The sequence below is a fragment of the Gouania willdenowi genome, chromosome 1, assembly GCF_900634775.1.
Source record: "Gouania willdenowi chromosome 1, fGouWil2.1, whole genome shotgun sequence".
NCBI lineage: Eukaryota > Metazoa > Chordata > Actinopteri > Blenniiformes > Gobiesocidae > Gouania > Gouania willdenowi.
In genome coordinates, this window is record NC_041044.1 from 39,756,217 (window position 1) to 39,774,127 (window position 17,911).

Here is a 17,911-nt window from a genome sequence, read left to right on the forward strand (position 1 = left end):
TCTCCAGTTGCCCATGTATGTTTTAACAGATATTACAGATTGATTATGTCTAGTGTGCATTAACTAAGGGTGAAAGAAAAAATAGATTCCATGATAATCGCAATATTTCACTGTGTGATTATCATATCGATCCAAAGAATGTTCAAATCGATTTTGATTTTTAAAGAATTGAAGAACTTAACAGAATCAGAATCTGTTATAGAAGCTAAAGTTAAACCTTTGTGAAAAATGTAATTCAACAGTTCGATAAACATGTCAAGCTTGATGCTCCATGTGTTGGATTTTACCTTAATATGCAGACATCACACTGGGATTAGGAGAGAATAACAAAAACTAAACACAATATAATGTAATTATAGAAAGTACTTTATTCTCAAGATGGAACAATCAGAAGGACATGGTTTTAACACAGAGGCAGGCAACTTCTATGACAGTGGGGGCCACAAAAATGTTTGTTTGATTGTAGGGCCACATTATCATGTCTGTATTTAGAATAATGACCAATCTGAGCATTAACACAAAGAACAAAGAGATTTTATAGAATTGTGTGTTTTTCTGTCATTCTGTGTACGTTTGTTGTTGTCTTGCTCATGATGAGGCATGGTGTACATTTCTGTTGTCCTTTTGTGTATTTTACCTGTAAAATGTGTGCTTTTTGGAGTCATGTTGTGAATTCGTTTTGCTGTTTGTTAGAAATATGGGTTTGCGGAGTCATTATATGTGTTTTTCTTGTCTTTTGTGTACTTTTTTTTGGCATTTTCTTTAATTTCAATAAATTCATTGAGTCATTTTGCGTTTTTTTCGTTGTCGTTTTGTGTTATTTGGAGTGTTTTGTGTATTACTGTAGTCGTTTTGTTCATTTTTGGAGCAGTTTTGTGTGTTTTTGGAGTATTTTCTATTTCTTTTACTGTATTTTCATACAACGTTGCAATTCTTTCTATTTTTTTTTAATGTATTCTTGTTTTTTGTTTTGTGTATTTTTCAGTCATTTTGTACATTCAGTTTGGGGGGCGCATAAAATTAGGCTGAGGGCCGTCAGTTGTTCATGTATGTTTTAACAGATATTAGAGTTGGATTATTTCCTTCCCAAATGTGTAGTGTGTATTAACTAAGGGTGTAAGAAAAAAAAAATCAATTTGGCGATATATCGCGATATTTCACTGCACAATTATCGTATCGATCCCAAAGATGTCCAAATCGATTTTTTTAAATCGATAATTTATTTTGTTTTTCTATATCATTGATATTGCGATGGATATTGTATTGTTTAATATTGGGATATATCACATTGTGAATGGTATTGTATTCGTGGCCATGCACACCCCTAGTATTAACTTGTGTTACTCTGTGAGTGGAGAAGAATCAGGGACTGAAATGCACAGTTTGCTGAAAAGCTGAATGTCAAAATGAGGAATTCCTACCAGTAAGCACAGCCTGCAGGTCACACTCTGCTAAAACATTTAAGGTGAAGCCAAATATCTAGTGACTGTGTGTGTGTGCGTGCTCTGCACAGACGTGTGTGAAGCCTAACGCTCTCCGACAGGCCCATAACGCAGTCCTTGTCATGTGTTTTGACACTATTAACAAATAGAAATTGATTGCCTCTTGTTACGTGTCAGAGAATGTTTATTGCATCCTGTCGCTTCTGACAGAGAGAGAAATAAAGTGAGGAGAAAAGTGTTTTTAAAAGAGCTCAGGGCTTTCCTCTCCACAGAGCAGATTCTGGCTGGACCCAGTCTTCTCCCATGATGCTCTGCAGCTGGAAGTCTTTGAAATACTCCAAACGATGACTTGAAAAAAAAAAAGAAGAAAGCAGAGAGAAATCACACACATTTGTAAATACACACTCGGTTCATCTTCACTGGCTTGGTTCGAGTCTTGCTGTCCGCTACAAGAAGCTATTGAGAATACTCAGCTCTTGCCACCCTCTGCAGTTTAGCTTTAATTTCTGTTTAAAGTCAAATCTTACAAATAAAATAACACAAATGCAGCAATTTGTATTAATGGAAATTAGTCAATTGTCAGTTAGGAAGTGTTTATGTGTTGCCTGGCAACAGCCTTGTCTCCCTTCCAGTTGTGGAGCTATTTGTTTTGGCCGAGCCAAATAAAAGATGAAATAAAGAAATCATAATTTCTTGGCCAATAAAATAGGCAGTGGCTATTTGTACGGTTGCCGTATCAATATACCGATATTCTATCCTTACGCAGCACCCCAGTTAGCCAGTTTAGGTCACGTGATGAAGACTAAACCTAACCATAACGCTAACCCTAAAAATTGTAGCGCTATTGGGTTATAACCTAACCCTAAACCTAAGACGCTACGTACTTGTACTTCGGTAAGCAACCAATAGCCAATAGCACTGGGGGTTGTCCCTACGGCAACCATACAAATAGACACTTTCAATAAAACACACTTGTAGAGCTGTTGTATAAAAGCAATATCACACTCTATTTCCTGTGACATTGCGCTTAATTGTCCACATGCTTGTGTATACATAGGAGATTTTAGATCCAGGCCAATATAATCTGATACTTGATATCAACATCAGGTCTGTACACCCTCAATAATAACTGCCAGAGCTCCTATTTAGCTTCTAAAATCCTGAGACCCTTTGAGGAACGGACTAGAACTCAGTCAAGATTTGGATGATGCAACACATCAATAGTTTTCTAAGTTTCAGAAATCAAACCCTCCTATTATCCTTGGGGTCAATTTGACCTCATTCAATGTTTATTATTCAAAAAATAATAGTTGACTTTATTCAATTTTTTTGCTTCATATTTCATGACCTTTTCTAATTTGATGGGTACAATTCAATAAGCATAAAATTATCATGATGATATTTTTTTAATGTGCAGAACGCATATCGCATGCATTGATGTACCTCTGGGTCAGTTTGACCCTAGGCTGTTTTAGCTGTGTAAAACTTGTCATGTTTGACGTTACATCCCGAATGTGTCTGAGACAGGATTGTTTTGAGGCATTTTCATCTGTAAGTAGTAAATAAATGTTTATTAGAGGAAAGGGGGGTCATGAATGTGCCCCCCAAATTAGAAAATATTTGAATGAAAGGTTTTCAAGATACACTAACTCAATGTTGTCAGTAACTTTGAGATGATTTGGATGAAAACTATTAAAAGCTTGGCCTGATGGTGGCGCTAGAGAACAGGTCAAGGTTCCATTATCAAGGGGTTATTTATGTATTCAACAAATAAACAAAGTGCCTGACACAAAAATATGGTTAACAATTTTGTGAAAATCATATTCTGAATGCAAATATCCCTGGGGTCAGATTGACCCCAAGGGTAAAATGTTAAACAAAAACTAAGGCTGATGCATACGCCGAGTTTGTGGGGGGCCAGGGGGAGCATTGGTCCCCCCTAGTGGTCAAAAGTTTTCATTTACGGTATTCCCAAATTCATTGGAAAAAAAAAAAAAGTCTTAATATAATGTAAATAATATACAAATATTTGCATTGCCATAAAATGCAGGGACTGTACAAAATATATATGAATTATTTTTTTGTTCTTTTAAAAATACTAGTATAAGTTATTTGTGAAATGGTCCCACACTTTTGAGACTTTAGGTTGGTTCTTCTTCTGTTGCACAATTTTTCTTCACAATGCAAATGGTGATGCGACACTGCACCCATCAGTTCATGTATGGTACTGCAGTTCATGTACGGTAGTGAAAGCTGTCACCGGCCTGATTTTATCAAGAATTTACAACATCAAATGACGCATCAACGCAAATATTTGGAGTTAACATAATTAATTATGTTACTAATCATTTTTGCATTGTTGTATATGTTACACACATTATGGTTGGTGCGAATCTTGAGAAGGTCTATATATTTAGTTCTATTATTTATTTTGCTCACCCTGACAAGAATCTCAGACTCCGCCTATGAGCAGACTGATGAAGATGTCCTTTATGTGCTGATATACTTACAAGTTGGCTGTTTGTCCTTCCACTATCTCTTCCTTGGGGATTGGGTAAAGAGCCTCATAGGTTCGCTGCTGGCCTGAGCCATGAATGGCGTAGGAGTTCATCTTGTTCACGTTGGGAGGGAAGTAGGACCAGGGGATCAGGGCCTCACCCACCCATGTTTCTCCTTTAACTGTGGAGGTGAATACCATTGGCAGTTGTTGCTGGGGAGGAATTAAACAAATAATCAGTAGTTGGTCATCATTTTAAAAAAATCCTTGATTCTCTCTATGTCATCCTACCACAAATGCTTGTCCAACCCCTGATAGTAACAATATCAGATGCTGCCCATGTCTACAATGAAAGCACACAGAAAATGATTCATCGCAGTGACCTGTTGTAAATACAAATTAGACCTAAAGACGGGGGTGTCAAACTCATTTTAGTTCAGGGGCCAAATACGGAGCAGTTTGATCCCAAGTGGGCCACAGATTTTTTTTTATATGGAAAACAAGTAATTTCAACATTATTGTGCCCTAGTTTGCACTTCTACATATACATGAAATACAAAACATGTAAGAAACTGACAATATCCAAGCAATAATTGACAGATATCAGTCTTCATTTTAAATTTCCTAGATTTTGTGACCAATTTCTATTTAATTAAGGAAAATATTGTGGAATTATTTGAGGAAAATTGAAGGATTTTGAAAGATTTTTGTGGGGGTTTTTTTTCAATATTTTAATTAAAAATGATTGCCATTATGTGATATAAGCACCGGTATCGCGGACTGAGTTTACCTATACTGAGATTATTCTACAATCTCAGTACGTGACTGCTACATACTGAGATGTACCAGTGCTGGAATTGCCATGCGCAATGTCATACAGAGATTGCTGTACTGATTTTTTAAAAATGCTTAAAACATCACATCAGTCAACCAACGATAAAAAAATTTTTTTTTTTAAAAAATGATTGTCATGATCAGATTGCTAATTTATATGAAGTCAACAGCTTATTATTGTAAAGTTACATTAGGTTAACTGGTATTTATTGCAATGTATATTATAATCATGTTTTTTTTTGGAAAATAAACTACTCCTATTCGTATTGAGATTGCTGCAGGAGACACTCAAGTTGTTGACTGAGATTGTCACTCACTCAGCATGGCGGAACGAGCAAAAATTCTTTTTACGGTAGTGCGCATGCTCATAATCGATCTCAGTATGAGGTAAACTCAGTCCGTGACACCGGGAATATTGTTGTTTCATTCACACAATGATTCATGTTTTCTCTGTCATTATTACTTTCTCCTGCGGGGCCAAATTGGATGCTCCAAAGGGCCCGATTTGGCCCCCAGGCCATGAGTTTGACACGTGTGCCTTAAGAGGAATAAAAAGCTTATCTGTGCACTTACGGACAAAGCTCCACCTCCAGGTAATTTTCTGTCGTACTATCCAGGAAGAAAGACTCCACCACTGATGAGAGATGAGTGAAAAGATTAAGATTTCACCTTTAATTCTACAATAATAAACCCTTGAAATTGGGTTATTAACCTTATTTGCAGCGATTTCTAAAAGGGACACTAATTAAATCATCTGACTCATTTAGTTTAAATTCCACTTCCACAATTATGCAGAAATAACGAATAGACGAACATTTAGATTTGATAGGAACAGCAAAGCCGCCAACCTAGCACAGCACTTATTATCCACCTAGACTATAATGGGGACGGTTTCCAATCTATTAAGTAACATTAATGAGGCCAAATATGTGGGGCTCATTAACTGGAAATCGAACTTACTTTAGGTCAATTAGAATGCACTATTATTACTCAACCTCTTTACAAGGTTTAATTGCTGTGTCACTGTAATAATGATAATGCAGCAACTGTAATAGTCTCATAAACAGAGCTCGTCTCTGTAACCAATTTGGACTGATTTCACAATTTTATTTCACCTATTAAAAAAAACAAAGCCATAAAATTACATTAAAGTGAATTACTCAACCAAGGTGATAGTTAAACAACTGTACAACAGCTGGGGACAGGACGATAAACACAAAATATGCACAATAACAATATAGTGTTATTGACAACAGAAGAGCCATAAATGGGGCCTTTGAACGTTTCAGAGCACAGCTTAACACTCAATAAAATAACAGCACAATTATTGCAAATAATGCGGTTATAAAAGCCAAACCAAAGGTGAGAACATTCAAACTACTCACAGAAAACATGACCATTTACTTCCTGGCATTTATTAAAAGAACATTAATGGATTCGTAATTAATTATGATACATTACTCAAAACAATTGATTAACTGATAAATACTTGAAATATATTAGCTATACACTGTATGCATTGCATCAGTTGCATCTTTTGCTGTAACTATGTCTGACTGCATTGTCCTTGTCAAATAAATAAATAAATAAATAAATAAATAAATAAATAAATAAATAAATAAATAAATAAATAAATAAATAAAATCTAAAAGGAAAAAAAAAAGCATGACAAACAAATAAATAATTAGGTTATGAAGCCAACAGGACTGGAAATTTATATTTAAAAATCCAATGTTTCATATTGAAAGAAAACACATTTTCTTAAAAAAAAAAATTATAAAATCCCTGGCCAAGAATGTCATATTTTCACCAGCGCTTATTTTTTTTTTTTTTAAATGTTTCTATTTTTTAACCTTTATTTAACCAGGAAAATCTCATTGAGATTAAGAATCTTTGTTGTATTTTTTAGCAGAATTATGCAAAAATGATTACAGTTTCAGTTATCTGTTTGCTAATAAAATAATAAAAAAATAAATATATTTAAACATAAATCACAATTTTAAAAAATATGACAAGACTGAAACTGGCAGAAGCAAAAACGCTTATATTACCTTTCTCAAATAATACACATAAAAACCAATGCAAGCATTCAACAAAGTACAAATCATGCAAAACAAATATATACTTTTCTTTTATATACAACATTTAACAAAGAACACTATTATTACAAACATATTTCTCCTGCTTCACATAATTCTCGAAAATATATCGTGACAGATTTTGACAAAATTTTAACCAATATTATACTTTACACCATGGAAGATTCCATCAACTTTTGGAGGGGTTTCGGATCGATACACTGATCCTGGATCAGTTTCAAAAATCCAAATATCAAAATATTCGAAATTTCGTATTTTGGTTCGTAACAGGCTGATCTTGATGAGATTTTACTGAGTTATGTCGGGTTGATTCCTCAGTTATCCCACTGAGTTTGATCCAAATCAGATCCAAATTGTGCAATTTATCGTGATTTAAAAAAAATTACAATAATTAAAAAATGGGTGTGTCCAATGCCCATACATTTGGACTGACTGTATTATCATTAATAGAAGCCTTTAAAATGTAATTGATCCTTGATCAGGAACACTGATCCAGATTACTGCAAATATCCCTTAGTGCTCTTGGTATATTTATATTTTATCAAAAAAAAAAAAGTTTTACATAAGGATCTTCCAAAGAATTTCTTTAATAAATCTTAATTCATCTCTATTAATTTACAGGATGGAAATCAGATCAGACTTAAATCTAAGATACTGTTCTAACGCAGATTCTACTTAATTTGATGACAAAATCCAACATTTTTATTATTTCATTACTGTATCAAATATTAAAAGAATGCGTTCTAGTGCATTCTCAAAAAAAACAGACACGGGCACATTCAAACCATGAACAATACATTACATTTCACATCTACAGTATATTACATATAAACTATAATCATGGTTTTATGAATTAAATTTCATTCTATGGAGATAATTGCTGGACCCTTCTACACACCTTCATACTCCCACAGTCCAGGGAAAGCATGTCCGGGGGGGCCTGGGGGACTTGCTGGGTCATTGAAGAATGGACCAGACACCTTCATGGTCAACCCTCCATTCCCTGGAGAGAAGGAGATCCTGATGGGGTCATGATCCACAGGGTTGCTGTCCCAGGTGTAGTGGATACCAAACTCCATTTGCTTGAAAGGACTGAAGGAAAACACATACACACACAGAATGAGTCTTTAAAGTGTGTTCAAATAAAGACCATAAATATGGTGCAAACATACAGAGAAAGGCAGCATTGTAGAAGATAGAAAAATACAAATAACTGGAGCCCAACAGATACCCCCATGTTTTCAAGAGCTTTGACACCGCAGCAAGCAATACAATTGTGCTTTGGAACCTGTTATAATACAACTGATAACATATCTTGATTAAAAAAAAAAGAACTTACATGGAGTTGAACTTTGAGATTTAGGCAGACCCGAAATAAAGATTACAACATCTGACAGTGTGGGTAATAAATAAGTGACTTATTTATTAACATATGAAAATAAAAAATCACAGCATAATTTTGAGAAATATTAGATAACGTAAACAAAAACGTTAACGATAAAAGTGTCAAGCTGTAAAAACAAACAGAAACGTTCACTTCCTGATTTGTTTCGACGCTCCTCTTAAACCCGGAACCATTGTTTGTGTCCCTCGTTCAGGCGGAACTATTTCGTCAGGACACATCGTCAGCCATTGGCTGCTTTTTGTTTACTTTAAACTGAACGGCGCATTCAAAGAAGGTCACAACCTCTAATGGTAAGTTTCATTTTAAATCTTAAAATAATGTTCTAGTATGTGTACTTCAGTGCTAATAATGTTTTAGGCGTTAGAATTATCAATCCAGGAAGTTCTCACTTATGATTAGCTAACCGAACGGACTGATTACCGTCCCAGGAAGCTAACGCGCTAGCTAACAACAACATAGAAGATAAATAAACAGCTGTAGAAAATGCTTTAGTGTTAATGATGCAATGATATACGCCGTTAAATAATAAAAAAAAATGTCTCAAACGGTCCAGAAGACATCATTGTATTTTCTCAGGGCTTCAAATCTGTCTGGTTACAGGTGACTAAACTGTTACTTTGTGTCATTTAGACTGCTTTTAAATCATGGAGGGAGGACAGGAGTTTGTTCTTGATCAAGGTAAGATCTGAATGATGTTTAGGAGGTTTTTTTTTTTTTTTTTTTTTTTTCAGTTTGATGTCATTGCTTCTCCTGCCATTTTTGTTTCAGTAGAAATTTCTATCAATTGGTATAAATCTCACTCATTTTATTTAAAGAAAAAAAAACAAAAAAAAACCCACAATGTTTTCTGTCTCACTTACCAAACCTTAATAAACTAATATACAAACTAATATATTATTAATTAAATAGGGATTAAATACAAGTGCACACATTACAGTACAAACAATTAAATTAGGGCTGAGTGATTTTGCCTTAAAATAAATCTCTGATTAAAAAAAAAAAAAAACAAGAAAATCGAGTTTCGATTTAATTTTCAATTTTTTTAATGCACTTGAAAATGACTGCAGACATCAGATATATTGTCAAAAGTGCAACTTTATTGCTGTGACTGTCCTCAAGAGTTAAAATGCACAGAACAATCCCAAAATAAAAAGTAAATGATGCTCTGTCATTCAACTATTTCAAGCTTTAACTCAGGTTTAAGCAAAAGTGCAACAGCAACTTCACAGTAGCTTCAATTTTCTGATTAAGAATTCAGATAACTACATATTTTATGACGTATAACATTACAATTAAAAAAATAATAATAAACTCTTCCCTTAGCATCTCAGAATAGTGTGAATAAAAAATGTTAACATGTCTGTGGCACACATACAGTATAGCCTACTCATAGGGTAAATAAATGTAAACAAAGAGGGGGAGGACTCACATCGGAAAACTGTGGTGGGGAAAAAAAAATATATAATAATTTAAAAAAAAAAAAAAAAAGATAAACTCAAATTTGCAAAATAATTTTTTTTTTATTTGCAAATTTGATTAATCGATTAAATCAATTTTTTGATACATTAATAATACACATGTACAAATTTAATACAGATATATACAAGAATGACCTTTTCTGAAAATTATAAACTAGTTATTTTTAGTGTGATTGCATCGATAAATTCCAAAATTATTCAAACACAGAGTATTTTTCTGAACATCATGTAAAATATTAACAAACTGTAGGAAAATGATGTACCTAAACTGTACAACTATTTGAAATCAATAGATTTAATTATGTATTGTTTTTTTTTTTTTCAGTCCACAGTTTAAGTTCTGCTCTCCGCCAGTTACAGCAAGGACAGGACACTCTGTTTCAGGTACAAGAATGTTCTTTACTGCCATCTCTGAGGGTGAATCATTCATCCATCCATCCATTCGTCAACCATCAGTTCTCCTCATTCTCACTGTTTCTTGACTGTTTTGTCATTACATTTATAACCAGGGCTGCAAAGTTCTGGGAAATTTCAAAGTTGGAAACTTTTCATGGGAATTATAAGGAATTAGTAGAAATAAATGGGGAATTTACAAAGTTGAAGGTTGTACCTGAACAGGGAAAATGTATTTTAGCTTAATCTTGACTTAAATAACCGTCATTTATGTCATTATACTTACTAAAATGTCTCTGTTATTTTTCAAAGACATGCACACGACACAGCTGCTTACTGCAGGGCTTGTCATTTTATTGAATTTATTTAAAAGTGATCAGGCACTAATATTTCACTTGATATTGATGTTTTTGTTGTGAAATAATTGATTGTTTAATCAAATAACTGATGTTAAAACTAACACTGCACTGATTGTGCTTAAAGAGCAGTTATTGGGATTAGTGCTGCAGTGAGATTATCTGGAATAAAGGTGTCGAGTTGAAATCACATTATTGACGGTTGAGATTGATGTTCTTTCGACAAGTGATAAACCTAATGAACCTAATCCTAATAAACAAGATGATACGAATCTTGATTAATGGTAAATTTCCACTTGTATATTTATCTGTTAAAATATAAATATTTTTAAGTGCATGCATGCTAATATTTGTTTGGATATGATACAGTTTTGAAAAAAAAAAAAATACTCTGAATTTCCAATTAATAATTCCCGATTTTTAAGTTAAGTTCCTGTGGAATTAACATAGCCTTGGTTATTCTTGAGTTATTTTATTATTGGTTTGTATGTTAAAGGAAATAATAGAAAGAGAGCAGACAGGTCTGGTTAAAAACCACTTTCTGTGAAACATGAGGGTTTCCATGACGATATACTATTTTGTGTTTCATTACCAATTCTGTTGAATTTAATCTTTGATCTCACTATCTAACAGGATACTGAGGCAGGACAGGCAGAATGTCCTCCACCCTGGATCTCAGACAGAGGGTAAGATTAACATCTTTGGTCTTTTTTAAATATTATTATACAAGGTTCATGCCAGCTTTGTGTACATTAAACCAGCAATTCTCAACTGGTGGGTCGCGAACCTGTACTGGGTGGGTCGCAGACAACTGGTCAAAAAAAAAAAAACTTAATGTTTCTCATGTCGGACTCGTTTTTTTATTTTGAAAGAAACTTTTGACATGCATGCTGTGAAATGCATGTTGTACAGGAAAATATATAGATTTATATATATATTTGGTTTGTTGAATTCTAAAAAAAAATTGCGATTTAATTATCGTGGCAAAATAAACACATTTTCTCTAACACCTAGTATAACTCTCTGCTGTGTGACAGTATAATGGCGCCGCTGATTGTTGAGTACGATCGACATGTGGAGGAATTGACCGAAAAGTTGCAGAAATATGAGGTGAATATTAAAATAAAATGAAGCCAATGATAATGCATTTTTTATAATTAGTATTTATTTATTTTGGCAGGAATTTTAGACTTTAATGAATACCGTGATTAACAAATGTTCATGTGTGGATTACAATCAACAGCTGCTGATGTCCGATATTAAAGTGAAGTTGGAGAGGGTTGTCGCTGAGAATGAAAGGTAAGCTAGCAGTGTTTTATTATATATAAATATATGTAATATAGGATCATATAAAATAACTACATAAATGTTCACTCAGGTGAATTTTTTTCCTTTAACTCTTGTGCACTCCTTTTAAATTTACATACACTTGCAGATCTTGTGCACACAACGGTCTGTCTCATTTTATTTTTTTTTTACTTCTACTGCATCCGATACTTCCAAGTACTTCAGACCTTTCCATAGATATACTGTACAATTTATTAAAATTTAAAAAAATTATATGGACTTTTTACCACGAGAACCTCAAATTTTTTCAGCATGAAAATCACAAAATATGCAGTATTTCCAAAAATGAAAGCCAAAGTGAAATATTTTTGTTGAAAATGTTACAGCCTTGACCGTGTCATTAATTGATAGCGAAATTGAATTTAATGCATTATTGTTGGCACAAGGACATTTATAAATAAAAGAATTACACTTGTAATGTAAATGTTCCAGTATGTTTTTTGCAAGATTAAGAAATCCAGGCCTTCACTGCAAATGTCTCTGGTTGGTTGGGGGTCATTACAATTAAAACATTTTTTCCCTTTACTTTGAACGTGGAGGCTTTCATCTATTAGGCATATGAAAAATATGTGGTTACAATGGGAGTCAATGGGTCAAATTTGGTCATGAGGTTTCAAAGTGTCAGTATGATGCATGATTAATCTCCTTTTCTATACACAATGATACAATACACATGATTTTGGAATTAAGCAAATAAAAATGAAAAACAAACAATAGTGGCAATATTTCATACAACTAACATTTAAAATAACTGGACTATTGAGAGCCAAACAAATAAAAACATCCAAAATGTCACTTTCGGTCATAAAGATGCTCCGAGGGTTAATAATGTTGGTTGTATTGCTGAATTTCAACAAAATTGCTTTAGTTTGTGTGTTAATTTACAATAGTTGGTCCATATTTTGCTATTTAACATGTGCATAACAAACTAAATCATTTATAGATATGGCCTCATTAAAATGTAATAGTGTCAACATGTTATCCTTCCTGTATGATGGTGATATGTTAATAAATTATTCTTTTTTTTTTCCCCCTGAGGTTACACGCAGAGCTCAGGGAGTCGGTGGAGAAGCAGCTTCATGCTCTACCTGCTTCAGGAGCAGAGGGCAGCACAACAGAAGACGACACGATAATCAAAAACCTTCAAGAACAGGTTCAGCTCTCTGAACAGGTTGGCACACATCTGTTATGGACGTCTATAGCTACAGCACCAACAGGCTGTGTGTTGCTACACGGTTCTTTTTTTAGGCCACTTTGTCAAAGGTTTGAGTGCTTTGCTTTTACGGGGGATTATTCTCTACACTCCACCTATGGTGCAGACCTTTAATCAAATCATGTCCAGCTGTTGGTGGGATTTTAAATCGTGGCTTTATAATGGTGCCAATCAGTAGCCTGCAGTGAAGTGTGCGCAGAGGGGCTGGCCCTCCTGTGTTTTCTCGAAGTGGAAAAAAACCCCCCAAAACAATTAAGATGAAATGAAATAAACATGTTAATTATCCACTTACAGTTAGGGCCAAAATTATTACTCCCCCCCCCCATGGAATAGGACAAAACTCTTGATTTCTCCATGGAAATAACTATTAACAACAATTCTGTTTCCAGAATAAAAAAGACAAAATGTTCACTAAGTTTGACTAAGATAAAAACAAGGCATTTATTATTATTATTATTATTATTATTATTATTATTATTATTATTATTATTATAGCCCCCTGGTCATTAATAGTCAATAGTAAGGGTGTAAGAAAAAATTGATTCGGCGATATATTGTGATATTTTACCGCACAATTTTAGTGTGAAATTTGTAATTATTGATATTGTGATATATCGCAATGTCTTTCACATTGTAGCAGCGGGATATATCGTATTGGGACATGGAAATCGTGAATTATATCGTCAGATTAATGGTAATGCACAACCCTAGAAAATATTGTACCCTTTCGGGGGCCGCAACTGACAACAATCTCATAGAGTAATTTTTTTTACTAGGTTGCCACAGTTTTCCTGAGGGATTTTGACCAATTTTTCTATTGCAAATGGTTCCATCTGGTCCAAATTATGAAGTTTCCATTCATGGACCTTCACTTTGAGCACCAGCCACAGGTTGTCAATATGATTGAGGTCTGGACTCTGTGCGGGGCACAAATAATATTTCTGATGCTGAATGAGCATTCTTTAAACATAAACAAGAGCAGTCGGAGAGCGCATTGATCCTGATCTCAGTACAATTATCATAATTTAAAGGCTTTTACAAAATGTATAACCCCATTAATAACCATACAGTAGATTCAAATGTATGGGCAAAATGTTATTTTATGCACAATCCAGATCCAATCTGGATGAAACTTAGTGGGATAAACTTAGGCTACAATATGTTGTAACAACATTGAAAGCTGAAATAAGCTAAACAAAAAAATAAAATAAATAGAATTTGGAGAAATGTGAAAAAAGCTAAAGAAAGCTGAAATCGGTTGAAAATGATCAAAATAGCTGATAAAAGCACAGCAAGTTGTTAAAGAGCAAATGAAATGACCCTCTCATTCAGTTCAGTCACTCTAACAGTAACTCCCCTAATGTACATACTGTACATGCTTTGGGGTGTTTTGTGGGTGGAGCTACACGTGCCACTGAGTGGGGCCTAGTTAGTGTTTTCTTTGACATTCATCTTTGGTTTATTTTTCAAAGCTCCTCTTCATGCTCACTGTTTGAAGAGTGCTTACACATCCCAAAGTCAGTGCACAGTCAGTTGCAGTTAGATCATTACTAGTTGACATGTGCAAATGATTAATAATTAGAAAGAGTTAATTATGTGGTGGTTAGAGAACTGCAGGCGGCGTCTCCCTGTGGAGACCAACTTGTGGTTCTTTCTGCTCTGTAATGACTGTGGGGAGCTAGCGGGTGCACACGTTCAACTGAGAGGATGTTTGACATTTCATAAAAAAAAAACCGAAGAAATAGAAAGTCTGCAAACTTCTGAGTGTGTTGATGACAGACGCCTGGTTGATGTGTGGGCACTGATGTGTTGGTTTGAAATATGTTAATGGTGAGAGGCAGCAGGAACACTTTGCTAATTAGTTGCTCTATTTGTGTCCTTGTTGGTGTTGTCTTTAGTGTGAATTAATATGGAATAGTTTTCCACCGGTTTTATTGTGTTGAAGGCTGCAGAAAAGGTAGGATTAGGGCCAATTTTTATAGTGAGAATAGTTTTGGGCAAATCCACAATAAAAAATTAATGTGAAGAGTAATGTCGGGGTCATAGTTGACATTTCATGAATAATGTAGAGAATGAAGTTGAAATGTGGAGAATAAAGTCGAAATTGAGAATAAAGTTGAAAAGATGAGATTAAAGTTGAATTTTCAAAAATAAACTCAAAATACAATATTGTGATGAAATTCGAATGCTGTTTGTTTATTCACAATCCTTTGACGTTTATCACAATTTTTTGAGTTCATTTTTTAAATTTCCACTTCAATCTCATCTTTTTTACTTGGGATGTAACGATTAATCGTAAGGCAGTTAAAAATCTATTCATAGGTATCACGGTTGATATCGATTTTCTGAAAATTGAATCGCAGTACTTTTAACCAGCAGAGGGCGCTATCCACAAGTGTAGGCGGCGGGCGGAGTCTGCTAATACTTTCTTTCTGGCCGCCTTCTACTCTTAAATATGTTAATAAATGATTCATTGCCCCTTTAGCACCGAAAGAATATCTGTAATATTACTTAAATATCTGTAAAAGTCACGTTTTTCTATTAGCTCTGTCTGCTAGCATAGCTTCTCTTCTTCACTGCAAGATATCTGCATGCCAACCGACCACTGGGTTACCAGCGCCCTCTGCTGGTCCAAACAAATATGACGTAAATCAGTGCAATGACGGTTTTTTTTTTTTTAAAGTCGAATTGTTAAGGCACAAAATACATAAAAATTTTGACTTCATTCCCGAAATTTCAACTTGAATCTCGACATCACGACTTTATTCTTGATTTGCCCAAAATGATTTTCTTCATCAAAATTTGTCCTAATCTGCTTCCATACAAAGCTGAACCAAATAAATGAATACTAACCTTTTTTTTATAGCGACTTCACGTCATTCTTAGGGCGGCTGACTACTGGTGGATTAACGCATATTAGTTTTGTCTCAATTCTTGGCTGATGACGTTTTGATGATTTTTAGCAACACCTCAAATAGCGATAAAGCGTTAAAGTTGGTCACAATCGTCCTAGCTTCACATTTCTTTATTGGTATTAGCAATGATAGCATCAAAGTTGTGTTCGAGGCTCATTCATGATTTGAATGTCTGGTTCCTAAACATTAGGGTTTAATAATGTTGAGACCTTTCAAAGTAATGATCAGAAGACACTTTCCACTTATTTTAATTATACTCTTGAGGCAAGTTCATTCACTGAATAGATATTTGTAATAATTATTGTCAATATCACTAAGTGCTGATAAGTGTATGCCTTTAACATTGATTTATTTCTCATGTATATAGATAGTTAGATCCAAAACCTCAATTCCATGACCAATCTCTGACTTGTAAGGTTTGATGATTGATTTGACTTCTATTGACCTCTTATAAAAACAATTAGCCTCCATGTCCCTCACAAAAATCTCAAAATTTTTTGCTAGGGGCTAAAGTCCAAGATGGCTGCCATTTAGAAAAATTAGATTTTGAACCAAACGGGAACTTGAGCACCTATAAATAATGTACAAAGGCTCACTTTCGGGAAAGTCGACCCCAAAGATTACTAATCTGACATTAGTTTGACCTTATGACTTCTTTTTAGTACAGAAATCCAAAATGGTCCCGATTCGGCAGAGTGAAAACCTTCAATGGCCTTGATGGATTTTGGCCTCTAGTGAAAAATGCTGGGAAGTAAAATTAATCGTCAGACCTTACGCTGTGTTTCCTTTACAGTTTTTTTGCAAAATAAAAGCGATATTTCTAAAGTTTCGACAAAGTATAATTGCGCTTTGAACGTTTTCCAATGAACGTTTTTTTTGGGCAGGAGGCTTGTAACTTCCACGTAATCTCATCCGCGAGACTTCGCTGCAGGAAGATGGACGTTCCAAACCTCCTTCGAACACTGCATTACTTTGTTGTTTGCTGTCTTATGTGGCAGTTGAAAGTATTACGCAAAGAAATGTCTCGGTCTCCTCTTCCTTCCACACGTGCCGCACCATGTTTTCTCGGAGAGAAGTGGTCATGAGACCAGGTAATATCAGAAAAACTGTTTACATAGAGAATTGCGATACATTTCAATATTGAAACGTCTAAAAAAAAAACGTGCTTAGCGATATTTTAATGTTTTTTCAAAATTCAGGTGTTTCCACTCCCAGTTTTTATTGCGCAATTTTGATTTTATGCATTTCCAAGGGTACTGGAAACGCAGCTAGCAATTAGTCATGGAATTGAGCATTGGTAAAAAGAGTGTAAGTTTGATAAAAAATGTATATAATGAAAGGCATTCCGCTGCTATATCAAAGAGCTTTGCACAGTAATGTTTTTATCAAGTCACTGAAGTAATCATCAAATATTTTAGTCTTCACCCAACAGCAGCTGTTAAAAGAAAAGAGCTGGTTTCAAAACAAAAGCCAGGTTAATGTGGAGCTGACTGGTGATTCAGTGTCTCTCTAACAAGATGCAGCACACTATGGTTCCAAGGTATCAATTCTCTTTGATGGTGTAAATCTGCCTTCTGCAGTGCTTCTGTATGTCGCGGAACTCTCATGTGAACGCGCAAATATATTCTCCTCACCCATATCTGAGTCACACAGCTATAATTTCTCGAGTGAACACAGCAGCCCGAGCAGCGCCTGTAAAGGTGGGCGGATATTTTTATGTTCTCAGGAGCGGGTGCAGGCCATGGATCTGTGGCAGACAGCAGCCCTGGAACTGGACCGCCTCCAGCAGGCGTACCAGAAGAGCGTCTCTGATGGTCACATCCGCCACTCTGAGAAACAGCAGCTCCAGGTTCAGTAGTAGCTCATTAACATGCGCCGGCAGCTTTAGATGAAATAAGGTCAACCAGAGGAGCTATAGGGCTCTGTTCATGT

The 17,911-nt window shown here is 34.8% G+C and overlaps 2 protein-coding genes across 2 annotated transcripts in view; one reads left to right on the forward strand and one right to left on the reverse strand.

Annotated features, from left to right (window-relative positions):
• Positions 1-912: 912 nt before the first annotated feature.
• LOC114461802 (UPF0462 protein C4orf33 homolog) lies at positions 913-8,205 on the reverse strand. The gene is made up of 6 exons (XM_028444197.1): positions 8,045-8,205; positions 7,771-7,964; positions 5,347-5,407; positions 4,231-4,282; positions 3,953-4,152; positions 913-1,790 (listed from the first exon to the last, which is right to left on the reverse strand). The coding sequence occupies exons 1-6, from the start codon at positions 8,107-8,109 to the stop codon at positions 1,694-1,696; spliced, it is 669 nt and encodes a 222-aa protein (XP_028299998.1). The 5' UTR covers positions 8,110-8,205; the 3' UTR covers positions 913-1,693.
• A 192-nt stretch (positions 8,206-8,397) lies between these two features.
• The window catches only part of LOC114461800 (sodium channel and clathrin linker 1-like), a 30,010-nt gene continuing 20,496 nt past the window's right edge, over positions 8,398-17,911 (forward strand). The window contains exons 1-8 of the mRNA XM_028444184.1: positions 8,398-8,567; positions 8,908-8,955; positions 10,081-10,139; positions 11,138-11,190; positions 11,542-11,614; positions 11,748-11,803; positions 12,890-13,022; positions 17,706-17,828. Of these exons, the coding sequence (XP_028299985.1) occupies positions 8,922-8,955; positions 10,081-10,139; positions 11,138-11,190; positions 11,542-11,614; positions 11,748-11,803; positions 12,890-13,022; positions 17,706-17,828 (531 nt within the window). The 5' untranslated portion in view covers positions 8,398-8,567; positions 8,908-8,921. The remainder of the gene's footprint in view (positions 8,568-8,907; positions 8,956-10,080; positions 10,140-11,137; positions 11,191-11,541; positions 11,615-11,747; positions 11,804-12,889; positions 13,023-17,705; positions 17,829-17,911) is intronic.

What these genes read in the sequence shown, in the direction of transcription:
- LOC114461802 (XM_028444197.1), bottom strand. Translation starts at nt 8,109, where the DNA reads ATGGGGGTATCTGTTGGGCTCCAGTTATTTGTATTTTTCTATCTTCTA. An exon ending in GGGTTGGACAAGCATTTGTG is followed by an intron (nt 4,153 to 4,230) that starts GTAGGATGACAT and finishes ATTCCTCCCCAG; the next exon opens with CAACAACTGCCAATGGTATT. An exon ending in GAAGGACAAACAGCCAACTT is followed by an intron (nt 1,791 to 3,952) that starts GTAAGTATATCA and finishes TTTTTTTTCAAG; the next exon opens with TCATCGTTTGGAGTATTTCA.